The sequence below is a fragment of the Neovison vison genome, chromosome 1 (assembly GCF_020171115.1).
Source record: "Neovison vison isolate M4711 chromosome 1, ASM_NN_V1, whole genome shotgun sequence".
NCBI classification, from domain to species: domain Eukaryota; kingdom Metazoa; phylum Chordata; class Mammalia; order Carnivora; family Mustelidae; genus Neogale; species Neogale vison.
This window is the reverse complement of record NC_058091.1, coordinates 176,629,134-176,657,118: the sequence shown is the minus strand read 5'-3', so window position 1 is coordinate 176,657,118 and position 27,985 is coordinate 176,629,134. Positions and strand designations below refer to the sequence as shown.

The 27,985-nt window shown below is 40.8% G+C and overlaps 1 protein-coding gene and 1 long non-coding RNA gene across 2 annotated transcripts in view; one reads left to right on the top strand and one right to left on the bottom strand.

Moving 5' to 3' along the window:
- The window catches only part of LOC122916336, a 178,356-nt gene that overhangs the window by 135,256 nt on the left and 15,115 nt on the right, over window positions 1-27,985 (top strand). The window lies entirely within an intron of this gene.
- On the bottom strand, window positions 2,323-3,051 carry FTMT (ferritin mitochondrial). Its single transcript, XM_044263556.1, has one exon. The coding sequence runs from the start codon at window positions 3,049-3,051 to the stop codon at window positions 2,323-2,325; it is 729 nt and encodes a 242-aa protein (XP_044119491.1).

The window sequence follows — 27,985 nt, the reverse complement described above, 5'->3', positions numbered from 1 at the left end:
TGAAGAGATGTAATAGGATTATGCGAAGCACAATAAACCAATTTAGGGATAGAAGGGAAAGTGAGGCCAGTGCCCTTAATCAAAAGCAAATCATTATGTACTCCCCACACCCAATTGTTCCTCCTGTCTGAGATCCCTTTTTATTCTCAGATCCTCTTCTCCAGTAACACGTCTGACATCTATCAGTTTTCTTTCTGTACCCCATATCTATAACTCTCTGCATTCAGTCCTTTGCAAAATTTAAAAGGTTCTGCCTGTAAACTCTCATCAACATCTCTTTGTTTCTGTTTCTATTGATTTTGCCATGGTTCAGGCTTTTCCTGCTTTCTCTCCACCTTTTTACTTTTCTTATTATAATACCATAATGCGTGTCCATGATAAAAAATTTATTTTAAAAAGACAAGTAGCTACAGAAAATAAATATCCAACACAATCTCACTAAGAGGTCATCTGGCTTCATTTGTCGGTATATATACTTCCGTTTGGGGCGCATATATATTACTTTCCCTGTATTTGTCTCTATACAGTTCTATAATGTAACCCCGTTTTATGCTTGTTTTTAAGAAAACACATTGTGGATTTCTGCTCACATTATTATGTGTTTGGCAAAAATCATATCTAATAGCCGTAGGGCATTCCATGTATGGTATTTTAATCTAAACCATTTTGTTGAGTCTGTGCAGTCATGTGCTTGAGCCTCTCAGATCTGGGACTGCGGGGAGCACAATTTGCCAGGGACCCCTGCTGCTGTGCTAGAAAATCGATTCATCTCTTAGCTTGTTGCAAGCCTGCACTTCCCAGTCAATAACTGAGCTCCGGAAATGTACTTAGGCAGGCCCATTTCTGGGAGACCTGGGATTCCTCTGATGAACAGCTCTGGCTTTTGGTTCGCCCAGACAGCCCTGCAGAAGGTTGCTTAGAGCCAAGCACCATGATCCTCTCTTCTTCCTGCAGGATCAGACTTGCATGGGGTCTGGGGGCTCTGCCAGCTTCTCCTAGCTCCTTTCCCATTTTCTCTCAAGGGTGTTTCTGTTTCCCCTAAAACATTTCTTACACATTTAATCCCATCTTGACATGTTTCTCAGAGGAAAAAACGAACACAGACATTTGGGTTGTTCTCCGGTTTGTATTCTGTACAACTGAACTTCTGATGGCTCAGCTCTTATTATAGCATTCTTCTGCTGAGAGCCCTTCAAAGCACTGTCATTGCTCAATAAATTAAGCCTAAGCCCATCCTTTTCTCCTCCATGCTTGGCTCCAGCCCATCTCCCCAAACACCACCCAGTGTTCTTAGTCCAGCCCAAGGCCTGCTGATCAAATATTCTCCCATAAATCTTCTCATGCCTCTTTCCCCCCACCCCCCAAGAAAACATCTGCCTTGCTGATGCCTCCTTCATTCTGGATTTCTTCTTGATTTTTTCACCCTAATGTTTTTTCCCCTCCATTCTACAGGCCACAAAAGATTGTTTCTGCAGTGCATTTACTCTTTTTGGTATGTGAAAAGAGAGGCTATATATATAGCCCAGTGGTGATGTAGAGTCTCTAATCAGACCGACCTAGATTATCATTTCAAATACACACACACACACACACACACACACACACACACACACAGTGACTGGCTGTGTTGGGAAACACTGAGCTAAACAAAAATAATCCAAGATTTTTGTTTTTTGTTTTTAATTGCAAGACTTCCCAGAGCCCCTAAATGCTCATAGACATTGTGACTTTCCAAGGCCAGCATTGATACTTTGTGTAGCTTCTCTTAAATTTATTTGATCACAAAATCCTTTAAAAACAAATCATTGCTGGACATCACTTTTTCTTGGAACATGCTGGGAAAAGGTAAAAGCTGTCGTGGAATTTTGCTTACATGGTTTTTACAGTACTGTATATCTTCTTCAACTCGTTAGAGTTATTTGCATATTTATCTTAACACATCTTCCCACTTTAGCCTTTAGTATAAGGTCTTGAAAATAACGGGCACTTGTGCAGTTGAAAATTGCAGAATTTTAGTGAAGGTTCATGGTCTGGAATAATATTTGATAACTGGAGAAAGTTTGCATATACTCTCAGTAGCTTTTTCACAGTCTTTTTTATACCGTGGTATCGTGGGCTACCTTTCGGCTGGAAAAATTACCTTGATGTTGGAAAAAAGCCCTTGTTAATATGGGGCCAACTTCATTTTCTCTACAAGTCACTTTATTGGGACAGCATTATGGGGTATAAAGATAGAGGTTCATTTTAAGGACAAGAAAGCAGGAGTCTGTGGACTGGGTCTTTTCACAGCCTGGGCAGTGAGGAGGGCAGCCTGTGGGTTACTTAGTTCTGATTGTTTTCATCTCCAAGGGTGTGCTTGTCAAAGAGGTACTCTGCCAGGCCAGAATCTGGGGCCCCCATCTTAATCAAGTTTTGCACGTGGTCACCTAGTTCTTTGATAGACTTCACTTGCTCATTCAGATAGTGAGTTTCCAGGAAGTCGCACAAGTGGGGGTCACCTCTGTCTGAGGCCAGAGTGTGCAATTCGAGCAAGGACTGATTCACATTCTTCTCCAAGAGGAGCGCACACTCCATAGCGTTCAGCCCGCTTTCCCAGTCGTCCTGGTCTGGTTTCTTGATGTCCTGCAGGCAGATCCGGCCTCCCCGCTGGTTCTGCAGCCTCATCAGCTTTTCCGCGTGCTGGGTCTCTTCCCGGGACTGACGAAGGAAATATCCCGCGAAGTTGTTCAGGGCCACGTCATCTCGGGAGAAGTAATAGGACATGGACAGGTACACGTAGGACGCGTAGAGCTCCAGGTTGATCTGGCGGTTGATGGCAGCCTCGGAGTCCGGGTGGAAGTTCTGGCGCACCCGGGAATGGGCGGAGGCGGGCCGGGCTGGGTTCCCGGAGGAGGCGGCTGCTGCCAGCGGGCGCAGTGGGGCAGTGCGCCTAGGGCGCGAGGGGAGCCTGGAGACCCGGAGCGGCGGGAGCGCGAAGCCCCGGCGCGCATTGCGCAGGGACACCAGTGAAGGGCCGATGTTCTTGGAGAGAAACAAGAAACAGGGCAGCATGACCCCCCTTTTTTAGAAGTGGGGAAACTGAGGCCAGGGCGGCACTGCGTGTGGCCGGACGCTAGGGGCTTCAGGTCTGAATCGGAACGAGGCCCTAAGCGACCGGCGACTGCGTCACACACACCCGTTCCCTTCCAAAGGCGCCAGGGTTCCAAGGGGAGGGCTGCCGGGACGCGCGCCCTGTCTGGGCTGGGCACAGACAGATGACAGTGACAACTGCATTAACTCAACATTGCCCTCTTTCTACCCTTGGGCGTTTGTAATGTACTATTTCATCTCAGCTCAAAATGCTGTCAAAAAAGTACGCGCTGCGACTAGGAAAAGAAAGGAGGAACCCAGCGGTGGTCCTTGCCCTCCGTCTTTGATCTCTTTCTGTCCAAAGCCCAAGGAGTGGGGGGAGGCAGGGCGGGGAACTAGGGTAAAACAAAAGTCGCAGCCAATTCATCTGAGCGCGAAGGTCCGCAGCCGAAGTGGGTGTTTATAAATTGACTTTACGATTATTTTAAACAAACGTAGGTATAGAAAGAATTGCCAGTATAGTAAGCAAATTTTCAAGAGTCTGTACTAAGACAGTGCTTTCTTTTAGAAAGACATTTTTAAATACAGAATTCACCTTTCTTGCAAAAAAAAAAAAAAAACCTGCAGAAAAGTAGGAAGAACATATAAACTGGCTCTCAGCTTGATATTTTCCTGTCTCCTTCTTGCAGATACATACACTTGTGAGCGTAGCCTAACTGTGGAGAAGTTGAATCACTATGCTGTCCTGTGAAACTAATGTAACGTTGTGTGTCAACTAAGATCAATTTTTTTAAGGGGGAATACCCAGCTTTTACTAACAGAAACTTACAACATTGAAGTTCCAGTATTTTTTCTTAGTCTCAAGAGGACAATATTCTTTTTTTTTTTTTTTAAGATTTTATTTATTTATTTGACAGGCAGAGATCATAGGTAGGCAGAGAGGCAGGCGGAGAGAGAGGAGGAAGCAGGCTCCCCACTGAGCAGAAAGCCGGATGTGGGGCGCATTCCCAGGACCCTGAGATCATTACCTGAGCCGAAGGCAGAAGCTTAACCCACTGAGCCACCCAGGCGCCCCAAGAGGACAGTATCCTTAGCTGAGGTGCCGGGAGACATCAACAATATCCGGTTGCATTCTAGGATAGTAAACTGGTTCTTCTTGCTCACTGATCTTTTCAATCATGGGATTATAAATTTGGGGTGTGACTATAATCTTTGGTGAGGAAGTGTTGAGCTTCTAGTTTTTCTGGTACCTTTTCCAGGCGCGTTATCAAGTCTTATCTTTTAAATCTCGCTGTTTCTTTCATGGTATGTACGAAACATTTTTCCGCAGCTTTAAAGATATTCACACGCCTTCAAGCTGTTTGAAGATTCTTTCATATTTTCGTCCAAACTGTCAGATTTCCCTCTTTAATTGATGTTTTATTTCAGCATTGATTTCTACTGGTATTGGCAGTTTTTCAGGCACTTCTTCCAACACAGACATTGCTGTGACTTTGGAGCCCTCGTCTTTTGAACACATGGCTGAATCCCCAGAATGGGATTCTCCCTGTCCTTTCTGTTTCACTGACAGCAGTGGCAGGCTTGGCCTTCTCTTAGATGGAGGAAGAATCCTGGGTTCTCCTGGATGTTTCATTTGGCTTTTCCCCGGGGCCGCTGAGTCGTCTGCTCTAGTGGTCATCATTTCAGAGCTGGTCTTGGGCTGTGCCATGAGTTGATCTGCTAAAATATTTTTCTTTGATAAAAAATAAAAAGGACAGCGGCGCTGGTTGACTCAGTGGATTAAAGCCTCTGCCTTCACCTCAGGTCATGATCCCAGAGTCCTGGGATCAAGCCCCTCCTCAAGCTCTCTACTCAGTGGGGAGCCTGCTTCCCCCTCTCTCTCTGCCTGCCTCTCCCCCTGCTTGTGGTCTCTGCCTGTCAAATAAATAAAATCTTAAAAATCAATAAATCAATCAATAAAAACTAAAAAGGACAGTCTAAAAATAATTAAAACGGTATTTAGTTTTAAAAGTATACTGTGATTGCTGAAGTGTATTGAGGAAATGAGGATTAACTCACAGAAGAAAATTCAGAAAATTTCTAATCTTTCTCTGTGCAGAGAGAACCCTTGAGGATTTTGGAGGGGAGGTGGTGGGGGTTTGATTGAACCTGGCGGTGGGTATTAAGGAGGGCAAGTATTACATGGAGTGCTGGGTGTGGTGCATGAATGATCAGACTTGGAACACTGAAAAAAACTAAAATTAAAAAAATAAAATGTTGGTAGTATTTCTCACAGATAAAGAAAAACATTTAAAAAATCACAGAAACACAAAAGTAAACTTATACCTTTGTAACAGCTTTAGGGAGGTATAATTGACATAAAATAAACTGCAGATACTTAAAAAAAAATGTACAACTGCATAGGGTTTGACATAAGTACACATCTGTGAAACCTTCACCAAAATCAAGAAAATAAATGTATTCATCACCTCCAAAAGTTTCCTTCTGTTCCTTTATATTTTATAATCACTCCCTCTACCTCTCTCTGCCCCAAATCATCCCAGGCATTTGCTTTTCCTCACTACTAGATTAGTTTGCATTTTCTAGAATTTCATATAAATGAAATTGGTGTGTATTCCTTTTTGCCTAGTTTCTTTTGCTCAGCACAGGGGTTCTGCAATCCATTCAATAATGTGTATTAGTAGTTTTTATGGTTGAATAGCTATTCCATTGTGTAGATACACCACAATCCATTTGTCCTTTTACCATCTCATAAACATTTTGCTTGTTTGTTTGTTTTTAGCTATTGAATTAAAGCTGTTAGGAGCATTCCTGTACAAGTCTTTGTGTGGCTGTATGCACTCATTTCTCTTGGGTCAATACTTTATATGGAATGGCTAGATCATATGATTAAGTGTATGTTTAGCTTTTTAAGAAACTTCAAATTATTTTTCCAAGTGGATGTACCTTTATGCTTTTCCATCAGCACTATGTGAGCGTTCGAGTTCCTTCATATCACCGCAACTCTTGGTATTGTCATTTATTTAATTTTGACTTAAAATTTTAAATTTGGCCATTCTAGTCATGTATCAGTATACTGGTATTTGATTGTATTTTTTAATTTGCATTCTCATTATAATTAGTGATGCTGCATACACAGTCTCAAGTTTCTTATCTTTGGAAAGTATATGTTCAAATCTTTTGTCCATTTTACCTGTTGGGCCATTTCTTTTCTTATGGTTCTTTGATTTCTTATGGTTGACATCAGGGTCTTTGATACTAGTACTGGGTATATTCAGGTCTTCTTTCTGTTACCTTCTCTGTATTACCTTCCTACATTTCCTTGGAAGAGTCAGATTACCTTTCTAAGTCAGTTTCCTCAGTTGTAAATTTAGGTTCCTACTTATTTCCATTACTTCATTGAAAAGATTCAATAAAATAATTATGCAGAGGACTTATCACAGAGGTTGGCACAGAATAAGTACTCACAATATTCTTTAAGAGTCCTTAATGGATGTTTTCTATTAATTATTTAAAATAATCCATTTTATATTATTCAGCAGGCAATAATTATTATTATTGCACATGGAAATCCTGTATAGCTTGTAAAGTATGCTAACATGCATCATATTGATGTTATAGGGACAGTGAGGTAGAAAGTCTTTTATGATATGGACAATATCAAAACTTGCAGTTTGGTAGTAAGCCCCCTGGTCTCAAAGGAACTTCTTCAACTGCACCATAAATAGAACTGGAATCCTAAGATCTAGTTGCACTTGGACTCTGCTAGCAGAATGTGATTGATACGCGCCAAGAAATTTTCTCACTCATTTTTGCTTTTCTCTATCCATCTTGGCTTTTATTTTCTTCAAACACTTGCAACTCCTAAAGTATAGTTCCCTAAAGAGAGGATGTGAAAATGATTCTTTAGAGCACTATTAAATGCCAACTGCTACGACTAGTGTTTTAGTAGAAATGATGCTTTTCATATAAATGCTTATCCCCAAGGTAATAAAAAGCTTAGACATAAAACAAATGCAAGACATGAAATGTAATGCAAAACACTGTCATAAAACACAATATACACTTAAATATCCCATGTTAATTTGTCAAAAATGTTTCCCGTTTCCTTCCAAATTTTGTCATGTATTTTGCTAGACTTTGAAAATGCAAGGATTTTTCCTTTAGGGACATTTTGATTTCTAGTATTCGTAGTAAATTTAACGTTCTTCTACCGAAAGTACAATCTAGACTGTGGCCCTAGACTTGTGACCATTTTTCACAAGCCATTTCTTCCTCGGTTTTATGACGTCTTCTCTTCCTTGAACATCTCTCTCAGCCACTTCCCCCCTTCCTGTCCTCCCTTCTTTTACTTCCTCACAAAATTCATCTTGTCTTTCTAGGTCCCATCAAATATGTTACTTTTTTGGTAAGGTCTTCAATAACTTTATTTGGGAGCAATCACTACTTTTCCTTTAAATTTCTTGTATTTCTTGATATATGCACGCACATGTGCATGCTTGTGTATTGGTATGTGTGTGCGTGTATGTGTGTGCAATGCGTGGGTGTCCTTAAGGGCACAGTTGATCATCCTACTCATTGTTTTGTTATTGAAGTGTATAGTTGACACCAATGTTACGTTAGTTTCAGACGTGCCGCGTGGTGATTCCGTATGCCTGTGTGTTAGGTGTGCTCACCGTCAGCACAGCAGCTGTCTGCCACCATACCACACTGGTACGATACCATTGACTATATTGCCTGTGATGGACCTTTCATCCCCGTGACTTGTTCATTTCCTAACTGGGATTCTGTACCTCCCACTCCCCTTCACCCATTTTGTCCCTTCTCCCTTCTCATCTGTCAACCCACTGTATTCATTTTTAAATCCTTAGTCCTGGTGCAATGCTTCTATCGCCCAAATGCACAGGGGTAGGAATTTTTATTTCACGTAGCAAATTAATTTATCCTAGTGCACATTTGTATATTATATTAAGAAATGGCTTCATTTTAAGTTATTTGAAAAGCTCTGCATTTTGCTGATTTCTGTCTCTAAAGGATTAACAATATCCTCCGTTTTCTTCTTTATAGATGTATTGAGTGAACTATTTGTTTTCTATGTGAAAATGCTGTGCCAATTGGAAATTTAAGAACTATATGAAAATAGATTGTAATTCACAGAATCATGTTTTGATATATGTGGTATAAAGAGTACTTTTTTATATTGTTTTTTAAAGCCTTTGATTTTTAAAAATTTTTATTTATTTATTTAAAAGAGAGATCACAAGTAGGCAGAGAGGCAGGCAGAGAGAGAGGGGGAAGCAGGCTCCCTGCTCAGCAGAGAGCCAGAGAGCCCAGTGCTGGGCTCAATCCCAGGACCCTGAGATCATGACCTGAGATGAAGGCAGAGGTTTAACCCACTGAGCCACCCAGGAATCCAGCCTTTGATTTTAAATACTAGATATTTTTTAGAATTTACCTACCTTAGGAAATATGTGAACAACACCCTCCACTTTTACAGTAATAGAAGGGGGGAGTCATAAATAGTGACAAAAAGGAAAGCTGAAAGTAACTCTACTCCTTTATACTTGTATTTGTAATGAAATTTTTTTTTCTCCTTTTCTCATCTCTTTCTATTCTCTCTTTTACATTCAAACATGGCTATGCAATTTTTCATCTTCATTACTGATCCTGGCCTTTCCAAACTTGCTTGCTGTTAGAAGCCTGAAATGTGACAAAGCCAGGATGGAGAGAAGTCTGCTGATCACTGGAGTATAGATTATGGATTATGCAGTTGCTGTTAATTTCCCCCTGAGGGATTTATATAGAGAATAGTAGAGGGTTTTTCATTTTGTTTTGTTTTTGTTTTTTAAAGATTTTATTTATTTATTTGACAGAGAGAGATCACAAATAGGCAGAGGCAGGCAGAGAGAGGAAGGGAAGCAGGCTCCCAGGACCCCGGGATCATGACCTGAGCAGAAGGCAGAGGCTGAACCCACTGAGCCACCCAGGCACCCCATAAAGGGTTTTGTCTTGGGAAAAGGAGATGTATTGTTATTCTGTGTGTTGTCACTAGGAAGTCTCCCAAATTCTAAAGGGGGTTGTGGGACTCCCCTGTGGAGTGTGCTTCTTGCCTTCACTCTCAGATCCATTCAAAACTGGGAAACCTCCCAGGTCACTTGATAAATGAGTCAGAAGTGAACTCTCAAGTGCAGTGCCCTCTGCAGAGGTCTGGCAGACTCTGTTTTATTCATTTTGTTCATTCTTTCATCTGTGGTCAGAGGTGCAAGGTGTAGTAACGCCTCCTCTCTCTTCAGGAGGTGTCTGGCATGCCGCGAACTGCCAGCCCCGTACAACTATACCCATGATGAAGTTGTAGAATAGAAGTGAGTCTGGAGCTGAAGACCAAGAAAGAATTCTTAAAATGTTCTAGTGCAAAAGGTGATTTTATTAAAGTGCCGGGAAAGGACCCATGGGCAGAAAGAGCTGCTGCCCCTGGGTTCTGGGGAGTGGTGATGATGGACTGTGGGGTTGGGACAAGTAAGGAAAAGGGAGGGTTTGAAATAACTTTCATGTATTCAGAAGACACACAGGATGCTGGAGGCTTTGCTATTTGTCAAGTTAAGGTGGCTTTTCCCTTTAGTAGGGCATTAACAGTAAGATAGTTGGGAGCTTCCTGGAGGGATGTCACTCTCCTATCACACGTCCTTGTCAGTGAACTTTAGGGTTAGGAGAAATTTAACTTTATTTACATTTCCCTGTGCCTCAGCCTCCCTCAATTTTATGGAGGGGAAGATGATGTTAGGGCTTCAGAAACTGAGTTATGGGTCTCTGGAAATTAGGCTATTGATAAGAAAGCTTCTTCCTTGTAAATCACTAGGACATTTATAGACTGAGGGAGACTCAGGTCTTGCAGGATTGTGGTCTCCACAAGTTAACTATTTGTTTTTCCTTTTTTGAGCCTGTATTCTGTAAGTGTAGTCTGAGGTGGGGGACGATGGAGCACGCACATGAGCAGACGTGTGCAGTTTGTGTATCTGTCATTCCTCGCCTCCCTGTTGGCATAGAACCTTCGCGGTGCTCCCGGGGCGTGGAGTTTTGGTGAGCAGTAATGAGTGGCAAGTCAGCGCAACTGAGAACAAGGACAGGGTAAGTGTGTTGAATCCATGACTGAGGAAGCTGGGGTGCCCACAGGCCTGGGAGCTGCCCTTTCCCTCGGAAACAGAATTTGCTCAGAGTGCAGAAAGAAGTAGGAGCATTCCAAGAAACATGAAGGACTAAGGAAACCTGCCAGATCTTCTCTTGCTAGTGTTTTACTTCCATGTGTGAGGTAGTCATTTATGCTAAAAATGATGACAGAGAAGGAAAGGGGGAGCTAAAGCAACCCATAGTTCACTTTCCTTTCAGCCCCTTCTTATTCAGTTAAGCCAAGGGTGGTGTGTTGGTAGAGTGTGTATGCATGAAGAAATGAAACAAAAACAATTCAGCTCCTTTTGCTCAGCATTTCACTGTTCTGGTAACAATGAAATATACATGCATGTACAAGTTACAAAATAGGGATTGTGTAATTTCAATGATTCTTTATATAAATCAATTGCTTGTATATTTATATCTAAATCAAACATTGCACAACCTAAACATGAACAGTGAAATTGAGGCTTATTATTTACAGTGTTAAGTTTTTCTTTTTCTTCAAAAGACATTAAAAATAGAAGATAAAAGCACCTGACAAGTCAAGAGAGACAACAAAAGAAAGTAGAACATTTCTATGTTAGTACATTTAATAACATTTCCCCCTTCATTTTGATTAAGATAGATGAACATTTTTGCTTCGCCGTGGGCCCTGAGTGTGGGATAAATTGAGTTGATCCAGGACGCCTGGGTGGCTCAGTTGGTTAAGCAGCTGCCTTCGGCTCAGGTCATGATCCCAGCATCCTGGGATTGAGTCCCACATGGGCTCCTTGCTCAGCAGGGAGCCTGCTTCTCCCTCTGCCTCTGCCTGCCTGTGCTCACTTTCTCGCTCTCCCTCTCTCTGACAAATAAATAAGTAAATAAAATCTTTAAAAAAAAAATTGAGTTGATCCCACAGGGGACTTATGGAGCATAGGCAGAACTCAGACACTGAGCAGGGGCAAGGAGCTGGGCTTTCACAGTCCAGCCACACCAGCCAGCCACAGCCTCTAAGGGCTGCTCTAAGGCGAGATACACACTTAGGCTCCCTGCTTGTCGGCACGTCTGGGAAAGCAGTTGCGATACTGATCACCATCTTCCCAATCATGTTACAGATTCTCTTGTAAGAATAAGCACACAGAAGCTGGTGGTGGGGGTCACAAATGCTGATAGCTTTCCATGGAGATGTTGCACCGGACATATGTAAGTATAATAATAATTATACTTATATAATATATAATTATAATCATTAATAATAATAAATACTTAAAAATAAGAATAAGTCTAGCTAGTTCAGTACTCCTGTAGCTAGTCCCCAGAGAGGTTGTAAGAACCCAGGTGAGACTGAGCTGTTCTGAGAACCATCTAGAAGAGAACAGTGACACCTGGGGGAAGGACACAGACAATCTCAGGGAACCTGGAAGGGCAGAAAACCTGGCCTCCTTCTCTCCCTGCCCTTGGACCTCTTGCTGGGGCTCAGCAAAGATTGACCTAACAGAAAGCCAGAAAGTAGGGAACTCACTGTTGTAGTGCATTCAGACCCCTGGGAAAGAGAACAGGACCAGGAAAGTTGGGGAGTGGATCTATAGAGGCTGGGATAAGACATTAGGCTGTTTTGTGCTCTTCCAGTCTCCTGTGCATGGAATAGCCACATAGCTATCTCACATATAAATATGATTAAATCATCCCCTTGCTTTAAACCTTTGAGTAGTCCTACATACCTGTGAAATATATTCTCCCTTGCCTTCTGTGGCTGTTCCCTGGCTACTTCCGACACCCTTTAGCTGTCTGCCTCTGTCCGTATGTGGAGTATGCATCTAGGCAGTCTTGCTTGTGGAGAAATTGTCCTTGATGGGCAAAGTAACATTTGAGTGTGGTGACTTTTGCCTCCGAGCCTCCCTCTATTGGGGTTTTTGGAAACTGGAGTTGTTATGGGGAGTATTGGTTCTTGTGGATGAAAGGCTTTTTAACTAGGGCGTCTCTCATATTCATTCTGTGGGGATCTTGAGAGGATGCTTGATACTCTGGTGCCAGAAACCTGTGGCTTCTATTCTAATTCCTTCTGAGTGGCGTGGTGCCAGGCTTTGTAGGTATGAATGTTTAATCAAACCCAAGAAGGCCCTTTGTTGCTTGCGACAAAGAACAAACAAATTCACATGGATTTGTCTTTTGCCATAGACACCCCCACCTGCTTTCCCTCAGCCCTGCAGTTGTGTCTACCCCCCAACCCCCCTTTTGTATTTTTGTGAGCTCACTCACTTCCCTCTGTTCTTCTGATCACATCTTGGATGGTTCTGAGAGGCCTTTAGGGAGTTCCATGCTCTTCTATTTACCCTGTCATGAGATGGAATTATAGTTATTTATTTACTTTTTTTGCCCATGAAACCAAAAAATTCTTGTTGTCAGGGGACTTTCTGTCTTTTTCACTCATGTGTATCTAGCATTCAGACGGCATCTGATCCAATGGGCACTACAGTGCTGTTTGTAAAGCAGATTGGGGACTAAAATTCCCTCGAGTCCCCAAACTCTCCTGGTTCTGAATAACACTTAAGCAACAAAGTTGAAGGGGGTTTCAGTCAGTTTAATGGTTTAATTGTAGTGCACTTAATGGCTTACTTTTCTCTCTCTCTGCTATTAGCAGAACCAGTAAACATATATTAATTTTGAGCTATATATTCTTAAAGGTTGAACAAACAAGTCACCTTCAATTCAATTTTATTTGATTTGATTCGGTTCCAAATATATGTTTCGAGCATCTGAAGCTCCCATCATTCTGTGAAAGGGTCAAAGACACCTGGATTCTAGGGCCTCTGTGGATTTAAAATCAAGTGGTAGAGCCAATGTTCAATCGTAGAGTGTTGAATCCAATCAAAAACCAGGTGCGGGAGGATCAATGTCTATCTCGTACAGAAGTTAGATTTGACAATGGTCTGAAAAGAAGCTGGGGGATGGGAGAGCACCTGCGTGGCTCAGTTGGTTAAACATCTGACCCTTGGTTTCAGCTTATGTCATGGTCTCAGGGTCGTGAGATGGAGCCTGGCATTGGGCTCTGTACTCTGCCCTGAATGTGGAACCTGCTTGAGATTCGTTGTCTCTCTCAGGAAGAAAAAAGAAAGGAAAAAAAGGGGGGCGGAGTTGGGGGATGAGGATTCTATGCAGAAAAAAACATGAGGGGAAGTTCCCAAAGGGGAGAGGGTAAAGTTGTATTTGGAGCAGAAAGATTGTAGGTAAAACTTCATTGGCATTTGATTGCAATATAGACAGTACATATAATTCACCTTAGGAGAGAATTGATTTGAGTAAGATCAAGGTTTTGAGTCCTCTTTCTAGATTTAAAGGATTTAATAATTGCATATGTCCTTTCTTGCTGTAATATGTTGTTGCTTGAAATCTTATGAAATAATAAAATGCATAAAATATACATGTGTTGGCCTTTATATGTGCTAGGAGTAGCTATTTTAAGTGCTAGAACCTTGGGATGCTGTTTCTACCAAGAATGTGGTTTGGCATTGTTATGCAAGTTATATAACACAGGGTTCTTTCAGTTCGTAGGTTGGACCTAGATAAGCCAACAGTGATTGGAGGTTCTAAGTATGTTCTTTATAATCTCTTCTGCTTGTTGTATTTTATATTTTAGCTCTTTTGATATTAATTCAGGGGTAAGTATGTTTGAGATTATTCTTGTCTTTGAAGAGGCTAAGACACTTCATAATTTATGTCAAAATTTTTTATCATGATTAATTAATTCTATTTTAATTAAATTAATGATTTCATAATTTAAAACAGGACATAGTGGTATAACATTTAAACATAAGCTCTAAATCTTCTCCAGTAATCATAATGAAGAAATGTAGAAGTCACTGAGTACTTGTATATGCTAAGTACCAAAGTATTCTAAGAGTATCTGTCACTGAATTTTCACAAAGCTTCTGTGCAGTAGGAATCATTATACCCATTTTGACTGTTTGCAAACATTTATCTCCAGTTTTATACAATTTGAATGGGTCTAGGAAAAATGTTTCTGGTAATTCCATTTTCAATCAAAGTTGGAGGAATATCTTAGACATTAGGATATATGGCACTGTTATCTTTTTAAAAAGATTTTATTTATTTATTTTGCAGAGAGTGCACAGAAGTTGGGGGAGGAGCAGAGAAGGAAAAGCAGATAAGGAGGGAGAGGGAAAGGGAGAGAACCCAGGCTAATTCTGTGTTGAGTGTGGAGCCCCATGAAGGCTCCATCCCATAAAGCTAAGATCATAACCTGAGCTGAAACTAAGAGATGGCTGCTCAAGTGCTAAGCCACCACATGCCCCGGGCACTGCTATCTTTCTGGGCAAGGATTATAGTAGAGAATTTAGAATCAGAAAGGATCACTGAGTCTCGTTTTTCTCTTATTTCACAAATGAAGAAGCTGAATGCAAGAGAGTATTAGCCCAGTTAGGAATTTTGATAAAACGGGCTTGCCTTCAGACAATGGTCTTTTCAAGTATATTGTACTCATCTAATACCAGGTATATTTTCCCAGTAAGATTAGTAGATCAGGATGCAGTAAAACTAAGAGATGGTAGTGCTTACTCACTGACAGTGGAGGGATGGCTTTCATTTTTATCCAAGTCAAACAATAACACATTGCTTCTCAGTAGAGAGATGCCCATCCCCAGAATCTCCTCAGCTGAAACTCTGGATGGCTATGTAGACTCTATCACTTCGGGAAAAAGTGAAAGGATCAGTTGTATTTTTCAGGTATTTACAAAAGTTAGTTCTATTTTTAGAATAGTCAACCACTCAATTAACCCCGGTTTCGTAACGCCAGTTAGTGAGTGTTATATCTTAGAATGTTATCTTAGAGTGTTATATAAATTCTTTGGGAATCTAAAAATGAATCATAGTCTCAAGAATCTTATAAAAAAAAACCCTTCTGAAATTGCCATCTCACTTTGAAAAATTTATTACATGGAAAAAATGTCTTGCATAGACTACCTAAAGATGTATGTAATTTCATTGCCGTGTCCCCCATAAAAACAAACAAACAAACAAAACTGCATGTAAACTATCTTTCAGTGAAGTATAGACGCATTATAAGGGAGTCCATACAATGGAATATCATGCAGCCCTTTAATAGAATAAAGTAGTTCTAGGGGTGCCTGGGTGACTCAGTTGGTTAGGCGACTGCCTTCAGCTGAGGTTGTGATCCCAGAGTCCTGGAATCAAGTCCCACACTGGGCTCTCCACTCAGCAGGGAATCTGCTTCTCCCTTTGGCTCTCTTCGTTCTCATGCTCTCTCTCTCACTCTCTCTCTAATAAATAAATAAAATCTTAAAAAAAAGAATAAACTATTTTTTCTTGTGTTAATTTGGAGATATAGATCTGTAAGATATTTTCAATGGAAAAAGGAATGTGTGTGTGTGCGCACACATTCCCATATTTGGAGGGAATAAGAGGGTGTATATTTAAGTGTATACACACACACATAAAACAGAGAGAGAAAAAGAGAGAAAAGATGGGCACTAACCTATTAATTTTTAACTTCTGACCATTACAATTGGATAGATTGGGAGAGAGGAAGATATGGATTTAGTTTTATACATTATCTTTTTATACACTTCATTTTGTTTTATGTAAAGATTTTTATTTATTTATTTAAGAGAGAGAGAGTGAGCACAAACATTGGGAGCGGGAAAGGGAGAAGCAGACTCCCCAATGAGCAGGGAGCCCAAACAGGGGCTTGATCCCAGGACCCTGGGATCATGACCTGAGCCAAAGTCAGACACTTAAATAACTGAGCCACCCAGGCACATTTAAAGTCACATATTATGGCTGATTTTACTTGAATTCTGGTTCAGTATTTTTTAAATTAGAGAACATAAAAGGAGGCTTTTAAGAGGCTAGATAATCACAAAGGAGGGGAAATACAAATAAAGGAGACTCTGAGTGAAGCAAATGACTATAGTTTATATAGTCATATATCTGTTTGTTGAAACCAGCCACTGTGGTGGTACAGTGGGAGAAATATGGGGGTGATCGTAAGAAACAACAGCCCCTCAAGCTCATGGGACGAATTGCAATGGCAGTGTAGGTTAGGACATACTAGTAGAAAACGAAGACAGAGTAGGTTCGATAAAGATTAAAAACAATGTGCTTGTGGAAGTGAGAATTACAGTTGGTGGACATCTAAAATATGGATTCTAGATGATAATCCTACAATCTAGGGCTGATGTGTGGTCACAAATAGTGTACTGGTTTTGATACTAAACCACATATCACTATGCTGTACACCTGAAACTCCTGTAACATTGTATGTCAACTAGATTACCATAGTAAAAAAAAATAAAACTGTTATTTATATTTGATCAGCATATATACCTGCAATATTTCCTATCAATCTTATTATTAATTTGGTCCACCTAAATATGACATAACATAATTAAGGGAATACAGATTTTACTTAATTTTTTTTCCTTCTGGGATTAAAAATAATAAAAAATTTCAGTTCAGTAACCTTTACAACAATTTCTTGTTACCTTTGAGCATGAATAAATTTCTGTCCAAAAATCTGCAAAGAGTTTTAATAAATCAGTGTTTTGTGGTTCATTTAATTGTAAGCCCAAAGCTAAGTTGTGTATTTATCTTCATGATATAGAAAAATGATGTTATCAAACTTCTCACTCACTGAATTGATGACATGCACTCATGCATAGCTACTGGAAAAACACTAACTAAAATAAATGAAATATGGTGATATCGTAGGATAGTATATGCAGGACCCTTGAGACTGCCCTCTTCACCCAATAATTGTTTCTGTGACTAGAAATTAGTTGTGTCTACGTAGCTGGTTTTTAAATCAATCCTTCCTTCCTTCCTTCCCTTTCTCTCTCTCTTCCTTCCTTCTTTCTCTCTCTCTCCCTTCCTCCTTTATTCTTTCCTTCCGTTCTCCTATCTACCTGCCTACCTACCTTCCTTCCTTCCTTTCTTCCTCCCTCCCTCCCTCCCCCTTTCTTTCTCTCTCTTTCCCTTCCTCCCTCCCTTCCTTCCTTTCTTCCTTCTTCCCTCCCTTCATCCTTCCCTCCCTCTTTCTTTCTTTCTTTCTTTCTTTTTAAAGATTTTATTTGTATATTTGACAGAGAAAGATCACAAGTAGGCAGAGAGGCAGGCAGAGAGAGAGAGAGGGAAGCAGGCTCCCCGCTGAGCAGAGAGCCCGACACGGGACTCGATCCCAGGACCCTGAGATCACAACCCGAGCCGAAGGCAGCGGCTTAACCCACTGAGCCACCCAGGTGCCCCATCCCTCCCTCTTTCTTTCCTATTCCATTCCACCCTTCCTTCTTTCCTTCCTCCCTTTCTTCCTCTGTCCCTTCCTTCCTCCTTCCTTTCCTTCCTCTCTTTCTCTCTTCCTCATTCCTTCCTTCTTTAATTCCCTCCTTTCTTTTCTTTTTCCTTTTTTCCTTTCTTTTCTTTCTCTCTCTTTCTCGTTCTCTCTTCTGTTGGAAATAGGATTTTATTGCTTTACATTTAGGAAGTACTTCAAAGGTACATGGCATTCACAGCTTTGGTCCCTATTCATAGTTCATTTGTAATCCAATTCAGAAAATAGATGGCTGGAACAAGCATGATGTATACAGGTAGTCTACCTTTCTTGTTCTCTCTAGAAGATAAAAGAGTTCCTTGGGATAAAGTCAGTCACAAAGATTGTCAGAATTTCATTGTTGTGGAATTTAAATATTCCCATATTTTGTCTCTGAGTGTCTACTGACTATTCTTCTAATCTCTGGATTGCCCTTGAAATCTCCTGGAGCTTAATCTTCTCAGATTAACTCTTTGGTTTATAGGGTGGTGTTCAGTTGGAATGTTCCCTGGTGGCCTGTGTTGCTTCCCAATATATTCTGAATTCTGAATTCCACTACCTGGAAGACAACTGCCACATGTAATTTTTGCAGTTTGTGTTCTTTGGACAAGTGGGTACAACCGAGGAGTCTATAGTTGGCCACAATCCTGTCTGTGCATTCTTTTTAGCCTGTGTCCATTGAAGAAAGGGATGCTCATTGTATGCTTGGACTGTTCATGTACCAGTCTGGGTCCACAGAGGTTGCCATTTTTGTTATATATATAATATATATATTATATATATATAATTTTTTAAAGATTTTATTTATTTATTTGACAGACAAAGATCACAAGTAGGCAGAGAGGTAGGCAAAGAGAGAGAGGAGGAAGCCGGCCCCCTACGGAGGAGAAAGCCCGATGTGGGGCTTGATCCTAGGACTACGACCCGAGCCAAAGGCAGAGGCTTCAACCCACTGAGCCACCCAGGCGCCCCAAGGTTGCCATTTTTAAACTTGCACAGTGGCACTGTATGGCCTCACAGCAGTCCTGACCTGAAAGGATTTTAATTTTTATCTACCTTTTTATGGTATTGAAACCAAGATCGTGATTATGTCCTTGAGCTTTAGGTCCAAAGGTCCACATTTTGGAAGTTCAAATTCAGTTCTCAGCTATAATTTGGGACCTTGTCTTCCTTACCTCTGAATCCCAGTGTGTTGTATATTGACTAGCACATTCAACACAAATAGTTGATGAATGAATGAATGAATGAATGAGTGAGTGAGTGAATGAGGATTGATTCACTCAGATGGCTCTAAGTTATGACAAATACATTTAAAAGGATAGAGGTTTAGGTCATGAGACTAGCACCTTTATGGGACAGTCACTTGGATCACTGTGAGTCACTAGTAAATGTTTTGCTCCATTTCCTGATATGTAAAGGAAAGATTAGAAGAGTTTCTTTTAGAAGTGTCATTGGTTGCTCCAATACTGCAGACACATATATACTTGTTCTATATACCAAGACACAAGTCCAGAGGTAGCTGATGATTTGTGATGGGGCTAGCAAATGGACCTTCTAGAGCTGAATGAATCCTGGATGAACCATACATAGAGTGTCCTGTGGGACCTTAAAGACATTACTAAGAGCCAGTCCTTTAAAATCCCAGCATATGGGCCAGTGTTATTGACTGAATTGTTTCCCCCATTCCCCAAATCCATATGTTGAAGTCCTAACCCCCGATGTGACTGTATTTGGAAGTGGAACCTTTCAAGACATAAGCAGGTAAATGAGGTCATAAAGGTTTATAAAGGGTCATAAAGACACCAGGAGTGTGCTGCACAGAGATCCACATGAGCACACAGAGAGAAGATGGCCATCTGTAAGCCAAGGAGAAAGCTCTCACCAGAAGCCAACCCAGCTGTCACTTTGATCTTAGACTTCTGTTTTCCAGAACCATGAGAAAATAAACTTCTGATGTTTACAATGCCCAGTCTTTGGCCTTTTGTTATGGCAGCACTAGCAGACTAAATGGTGATTACCTGAATGGTAATCATTTGTTACCATTAAGTTTTCACTCTAACAAGAATTCTTTGGAGCCTAAAACAGATAGTAATTGAAACATAAATACATCAAAGTCATGTAGGTCCATCATGGAAGTAGGACATCAGAGTATATTGAAAGCTTTTCGATTCGTGCATTTTTCTGAGTTTCGTTATGATAAGAAATGGAGAAAAATTAGGAGAGGAGGGAAAAGCCACTGAAAATATAAGTCATTCCCAGATAAAATCACTAAGTGCTATTTTACGTCACGGGGGAGTAATGGCTGAGTCGTATTCTTAAGGCAAGACACACAAGAGGCCAGGATGGGGAAAAACAGAGGGTAGGTCAACCAACAGAAAGTTCATTCAATACTGTTGTCTTTGGGTAATATCTGATCCCATATGTGAAAGTTGTTATTTTTGGGGCAGCTGATAAGTAACAACTAAACCACAAGAGTAGCTTTTTCGGGGTGATACTCTTCCTCATAACACACACCTCCTCATTGCCAGGGAAGGCAAATATCTTCTGTATTTGTAAAGATCTTGACTAAGACTTTGTTTCCACCATGAGAAAGCATATATGTAGACAAAGGGACAGCCATATTAGAATCAAATTTAAAGCTGTTGAATTCAAATAATGGTTAAAAGACCTATTTTCTAGTGGAAATTAAAATAGAAGTTTAGGTCACCTTGTTGGTAATCAGATTTTCTTTTTCTTTTGGCCTATAGGACAAACTTGAATTTTTAAATGAAAACCACTTCTTAACACTCATATTTTCCTTTTGAAATTGCTCAGCTTGTGCCCCTTAGTAGTTTGGTGTCTATATGTTCATACATATACCCTTTATGTTTTGGTAAAAGTATATCTCAGCATCATTTTTTTGAAGATTTTATTTATTTATTTGACAGAGATCACAAGTAGGCAGAGAGGCAGGCAGAGAGAGAGGGGAGAGCAGGCTCCCCACTGAGCAGAGAGCTTGATGTGGGGCTCGATCCCAGGACCCTGGGATCATGACCTGAGCTGAAGGCAGAGGCTTTAACCTACTGAGCCACCCAGTTGCCCCTCAGCATCATTTTAGAGGGAAAATTGCTCCATTACTCTTCACAGTATGTGCAACCCTGAATATAACATGTGCATGTGTGTTTATTTTTGTGTGCATACTTCTGCGAACAATTCTTATATGAACTTGCACTTATGATTAACGTCTAAATTGGGAATGATATCTTTTCCTACTATAATGGAGGCAGTTAGGGAAACAAAGTTACCTCTACATATTTGAAATGATCTAATTGATAGCATTCTCAGCATGTGCCTTATGTAATTGCTAGAAATATTTTAAAATGGCATTCTTGAAAGTGATGAATCACTTCGACAGCGGGTGTTCTGAAAGCCTTGAGAGGGCTATTGTGCTATGAGGTGTGATTTTTGCAGATATGAATGATCAGTTAGCATCTGTCTTTTGTCATATCCAACGGTTTCGATTTAGGGCCAACCACAGGCAAGAGCCCGGTCAGGGAGACAGATGCTCTGAAAGGATTTAGTTCTCCATCATGACATCTTCTGAAATACTGATGGGTAACAGACCTGGCCTGACCAATTCTTAGTTAAAAAAAGAAATCGGGGGCGCCTGGGTGGCTCAGTGGTTTAAAGCCTCTGCCTTTGGCTCATGTCATGATCTCAGGGTCCTGGGATCAAGCCTTGCATTGGGCTCTCTGCTCAGTGGGGAGCCTGCTTCCCTCTCTCTCTCTCTGCCTGCCTCTCTGCCTACTTGTGATCTCTGTCTAATAAATAAATAAAATCTTTAAAAAAAATTGGCAGTAGGGATCCGATGTGATTCTGACGATCTGATACCATTAGTTATGTCTCACGAAAGAGCCGAAAATGTAACAGCCCAATACGGAATGTGTAGAAAAGATCCTTCCATTAACTGTGAAGGGCCAGAAGTGGTGACTCATTATTGGATTTGAAATTCAATCCTTGATGATGCCTATATAAAAGCAATATAAGTAATTTGGAGCAGGAATTGAGTAAAACTTTCTACCTTGAGAAATAACAATTGAATGACAGCTATCTGAATGGCAAGTATAGATGGTATAACCCATTTTTGATTGATGCTTTTGTTTTTCCCTCTTTTATTAAAAAAAACAAACAAACTGAGGCAATGGTAGATCTGGATCGAATCAACTTTTCCAGGTCTTTTATATTTTCTGTTTCCATCCATACTTTAATCCCCTTCCGCTGAACCAGAAAAGTATTCTTGCCAAACTGAAACGGAAGTTATTCTTCATCAGCTTTGATTTAGGATTCAAACTGGAGCTTACTAAGACTTTACTGGAGGATTTCATAATCTCATTTCCAAACAATCTAAGGGCCTTTAGCAAGTGTTTGATAATTAAGAATTCCACTAGACGGCAACTGTAAGTAGTGTATTAAGTTCGGATTCATTTTTTACAGCATGAGAAATGGCCCACGTCAGGAGACATAACTTACTCTATTTGGAGAAGAACATTATATTTAAATGTACTTAGTGGAGCCTTCAGTCCAGTATTGCTATTAATGAGATACCATATTGATACAGAATATTTGAATAAATTACTACAAACGAGAAATAGCTGCTGATTAAACAGAACCAAGACCTAAGGGATATATTTTCAAGAGAGTTTCAACACACTATGTGAAAGGCATCTCTGCCTTCACCCAGATGATCCCTTGTCATGGGATCTGATCCCATGTCTAATAAATAAATATTATTTATATATATGATATAAATAATATGTATTATTTATATATTTATATATATAAATATATATATTTCAGCCACATAATATATAAATAATATAATACACTATATATTTTATGTAAATAAATATATATAAATTTATATATAAATATATAAAAATACATATATAAATTTATATATAATATATAAATTTATATAAATTTTATAATTTTATATAAATAAATATATATTTTATATAAATAGTATATTATAATATATTATTTATATATATTATGTTTGACCCACACCCCCTAGTTCAGCCCCTTTCCCTTGAGTGTGAGCTGGATGTACAGACTTCCTCATGAAAAGAACTTAGTAGGGCACTCAGCTGAGTGCAGGACTCTTCGTTTCCACTGAGGTCATGATCTCAGAGTCCTGAGATCAAGCCATGCATCAGGCTCCATACCCACAGCAGCGTGCAGAGTCTGTGTTCTCCCTCTGCTCTTCCCTTGGGCTCTGTCTTACTCGCACAAATAAATCTTAAAAAAAATAAAAGAATATAGTAAGCACTATGGGATTCACTACCAAGACTGTGTGAGAAAAGGCTATGGCTTCCATTTTGGACATTCTCTTCTTCTTTCTTGGATCACTTACTCTGTGCAGAAACAAGTCGCTGTGTTGTGAGGCAGAGGTGCAGGGAGGGACACGTGCACTGGGATGTGAGTGTCCTGAGACCTGCCAACAGCCTCAGGAACCACACTGAAAGGGCATCTTCCCAATCCAGTCTTGTGGTAAGAACATGGCCCTAGGCAACAGCTTGACTATAATTTCATCAAAGACCCTGAGCCAGAGGCACCAAGCTAAGCTGCACCTGCAGTCCACAGAAATTGGGAGGTAATAAATGTTCATCGCTTTCAGCCACTCATTTTGCTACATAGCCATGGATAGCCAATGGACCATGTTGATTAATTCCTTAAATAATATTAGCTTATTAAACTGTCCCTCCTTTATTTTAATGGATAATTTGCAAATGCTTTCTTACCAGAGATGACATGAATTGCAAAATGCAGATATTCTACCTAGCATTTGAATTCTTTTTATGTTACGGGTTACGTTACGTGTTACTATGTTACATGTTTTTTAGGGAGCAATTATGTTTTAAAACAAATAGGAACGTCTCATACTTGTTAGAGTAAATTTGATTCCTAAATTTGGGGCATACTTACATCCAGGTGAAGGGGGAAAATGTAGAAATAGAAATTATAAAGTGATATTAAATCCATTAATTGTAAAATAATGAGACTATTGTATCTATCAGACCATCTTTGTAGAGCTCTCTTAAATTAATCTGGTGTAGCTATTTATCACATATAGTAGAATAGGCTATGTCTACTCAGAACATGATTTTTCTGGCTCTTCCTCATAACTTGCCTCACTGGATCCATGCCTATTATTTCTAAGGGTAAATAAATAAATTAAATAGAAATATATTTCCTAGTACGTTCTACAAGAGGCTTCGGTGACAGATAAATGAGTATTTTACATGAGAAAATTCTATTTTAATTATAGGAATCAAAAACTTGTAGTATTTCAAAACTTAATAGGTATGTCAGCATTCCTAATGTTGACTAATTGATTATGATAATTTCCGCGGGTGATCTCCCAAGTACTTTTTCAGAGTAGCATTCCCGTTTCTGGTGTAGTTCCTAAATAGGGCAACGACTGTTATGTTTACAAAAAATACACACTAATTTCGACATCTATCAGTAAAACAAAAGAGATGTAAGACTGTATGAAAAGGTCCCAGTGACTTGTGCCTGTGCTCTCAGCCTTTCAACTTCCAGAGCCAATCCAAGCCTTCCATCATAATGATAGTTTCACCGGATCCAGCAGCCATCCCACCCCTAACAGACCATTGCTCTGTTTTTCCAGGGGCTTGCCAGCACTCTCTGGTTAGATCCCCACTTGTAAAAATGAAGCAGATGCTTGTTTGAAATGGGGGTCAAAAGGGGCGCCTGGGTGGCTCAGTGGGTTGGGCCGCTGCCTTCGGCTCGGGTCATGATCTCAGGATCCTGGGATCGAGTCCCACATTGGGCTCTCTGCTCAGCAGGGAGCCTGCTTCCCATCTCTCTCTGCCTGTCTCTCTACCTACCTGTGATCTCTCTCTGGCAAATAAATAAAATCTTAAAAAAAAAAAAATGAAATGGGGGTCAAAATGTCAATCACAGAACTTAAACAAAACCTTTGCCTGTGGAAAAGGCAGGCTAATTTGGAATGAGGAGTAGACAAAGCAAATGTCCTTGGTGCTCTGGTTGAAGTCCTCTCAGATCTATCTATTTTGTAGGCCGGGCTGGTAGTCAGTAGTCTAGCAGCTGCCCACGGCTGTCTGAAAACTGGCTCAGCTCTTGCTGCTACTTGGTCATGGTCATACAGTGAACCTTAGCTCCCAAGTACACTTTTAAGAACTCTGTCGCCCACTGGCTTTCATGCTTTCTTTCTCTCTCTCTTTCTTTCTTTCTCTCTTTCTTTCTTTTTCTTTTTCTGTTTCTGTTTCTTTTTTTTTTTCTGCAATGTGTTCTGTGTATTAGGCAAAACTTCATACTGACAGTCCAGGGCAATCATGTGTTTTTAATTTGCAACAAAGCACTGAAATGTCAGGCTTAATGAGAAAGAAAAGCATCATGCAGAGTGTGAGTCCTTCAACTCCTTTGGAAAAACATTTTCCTACGCAAACTAATCAGCTTTCAATGTGACACCTATTGTACTGCAGGAACATGGAAGACTCAGCGACGAATTCCTTCTATCCTAAGGCACTGCATGCGCTGTGGAAAGGTCAGAGGAAGTAGTCTTACAAGAACCAGCTAAATAACTGATTAAATTTCATGATATAACATGAAACAAAATGTATTTGTCAGGATATTCTGCATCTAATCATCACTTTCTTCCAAGGCTATTAACGGCCTTTATTACCTCCCTGATGGAACAGTGGACAGTGAGGTGCTGAAAGCCATAGGTATGGGGCAGGTCACAGAAGAGGACTATGGCACTGTCGCCCTAACAACATTGTCTAAAACCTGTCAACATTTGTTGTTCTATTAAGATACAAGTTTGAATTGTGTGCCTACGGTGCAAGTTGTGGAAAATGAGTCCCCCAGCTTTTTTTTTGTCTGGGGGCCTTGCCTGGTTTTAATACAGAAAGTTCAAGAAAATTTCAGCAGTCCTTACTAGAATTCAGTATTGTTTTGGAGTGCTATAGTATTTGCTAATTTGAGGTTTGAGGAAGGACAGAGTTCCTTAGTTTCATGGTATCAGTTTCATAGTATCAGAAGCTTACTGGCAAGTATAGTTCAGGCTGCCAGAAATCCTCTGAGATCAGTATCTAATTTATATAAATTCTAGGGATAGATTAGGCTTTATGGCTGGTTTAGGGGATTCTCTCCAATTAGAGAACTACTTATAAACTGGCCAGAGATAAGGCTGTTTTCTTAATTGAAGATCTATGAAGAGTAAACTTTCATAACTTTCTGGATACCCTATTCTCTAAGAGTTGCTCTCTGGGTGTAAGTCCCTGCGTCCACCGCGAAACCTGCTCTGAGGCTGCGACATCATGGGGCCTGCAAGGACACCCTGACAAGGCCATCCAGAGGGGAGGCTGTGCACATGGCAACAGTCTTGACAGTCTTCAGCTCCCCGGTGATGGCTGTGCCAGGAGCCCCAGCCCCCACACCCAAGACGCCTTTGTGGGGATGGAAAAGCTGAAGCCAGAGCGGCTCTGCAAGTCTGAAAATTGGGAGAAAAAGGAATTCTCTTAGACAGGGACAGAGGCGCGCAAAAGCCCAGCCTGCGGCTGACGGACCAGCGCCCCGTTCTCAGTGCCCCAGACGCGCGCCCGACCCACAGCCGCCTCTGAAAAGAGGTGCGCGCAAGCCGGGCACTCCCAGCCCCGGCCAGCGGCAAAATCTCAGTGTGCGATCGCTGCTTGGAACCTCTCTGGCGGTCAGGAGCTCCCAGACAGCCGCCACTGCCTTGGCTTTGGGGACGAGCAAAAGATCCTGCGCCCCCAGGGTCTTTAACTTGGAACCTGCACTGCCAGCATCCAAGGGGGAATTTATTCAGCTTCTGCACCCAGACTGAGGCTTCTGAGAAGGAGATCAGGAAGTGTTCCAGGGTGCACCTTGACTGCACCAGAGTTGATACATCCAGCTACATCTGTTCAGTCTTCTCCCACCAAAATGACTAGGAGGAGGAATGCCCAACAGAAGAAAAATACAGAGGATGGACCTTCCGCAACAGAGCTAACGGCTATCAACATAGACAATATGTCGGAAAGAGAATTCAGGCTAACGATTATCCAGGCAATAGCTAGGTTGGAGAAAGCCATGGATGACCAAACAGAATTGATTAGAGCCGAACTGAAAGCGACCAGACAGGATGTTCACAATGTTAGGGCGGAGCTTAAAGCTACCAGGGAGGAGGTCCACAATGCTCTCAATGAGTTCCAATCCAATCTAAACTCTCTCAAAGCTAGGGTAACTGAGACAGAAGATAGAATTAGTGATCTGGAAGACAAACAGATAGAGAGAAAGGATCAGGAGGAAGCCTGGAACAAACAGCTTAGATCCCACGAAAGCAGAATTAGGGAAATAAGTGATGCCATGAAGCGTTCCAACGTCAGAATTATTGGAATTCCTGAAGGGGAGGAGAAAGAAAGAAGTCTAGAAGATGTCGTGGAACAAGTCCTTCATGAAAACTTTCCGAATCTCGCGAATGAAACCAGCGTTCATGTACTAGAGGCTGAACGGTCTCCACCCAAGATTATACACTCCAAAAAAACATCACGACACCTGATAGTCAAATTGAGAAATTATAATTGTAGGTATAATCTCTTGAAAGCTGCCAGGGCAAAGAGGCTCCTTACTTACAGAGGGAAGCCCATCAGAATAACGTCAGACCTGTCCACAGAGACCTGGCAAGCCAGAAGAGGCTGGCAAGATATATTCAGGGCACTAAATGAGAAGAACATGCAGCCAAGAATACTTTATCCAGCAAGACTGACATTCAAAATGGATGGAGAGATAAAGAGTTTCCAAGACCGGCAAGACTTAAAAGACTATGCAACCACCAAGCCGATACTGCAGGAAATATTAAGGGGGGTTCTATAAAAGAGGAAAAATCCCAAGAATAGCATTGAACAGAAATATAGAGACAGTCTACAGAAAGAAAGACTTCAAAGGTAACTCGATGTCAATAAAAACGTATCTATCAATAATCACTCTCAATGTGAATGGCCTCAATGCACCCATAAAACGGCACAGGGTTGCAGATTGGATAAAACGACAGGACCCATCCATATGCTGTCTACAAGAGACCCATTTTGAACCTAAAGATACACGCAGACTGAAAGTGAAGGGGTGGAGAAGCATCTTTCATGCCAATGGGACTCAAAAGAAGGCTGGGGTAGCGATTCTCATATCAGATAAATTAGACTTCAAACTAAAGACTGTAGTCAGAGATACAGAAGGACACTACATAATCCTTAAAGGGACTATCCACCAAGATGATCTAACAATTGTAAATATCTATGCTCCCAATATGGGAGCAGCCAATTACTTAAGAAAACTGTTAATCAAGATAAAGAGTCATATTGATATGAATACACTAATCGTAGGTGATCTTAACACGCCTCTTTC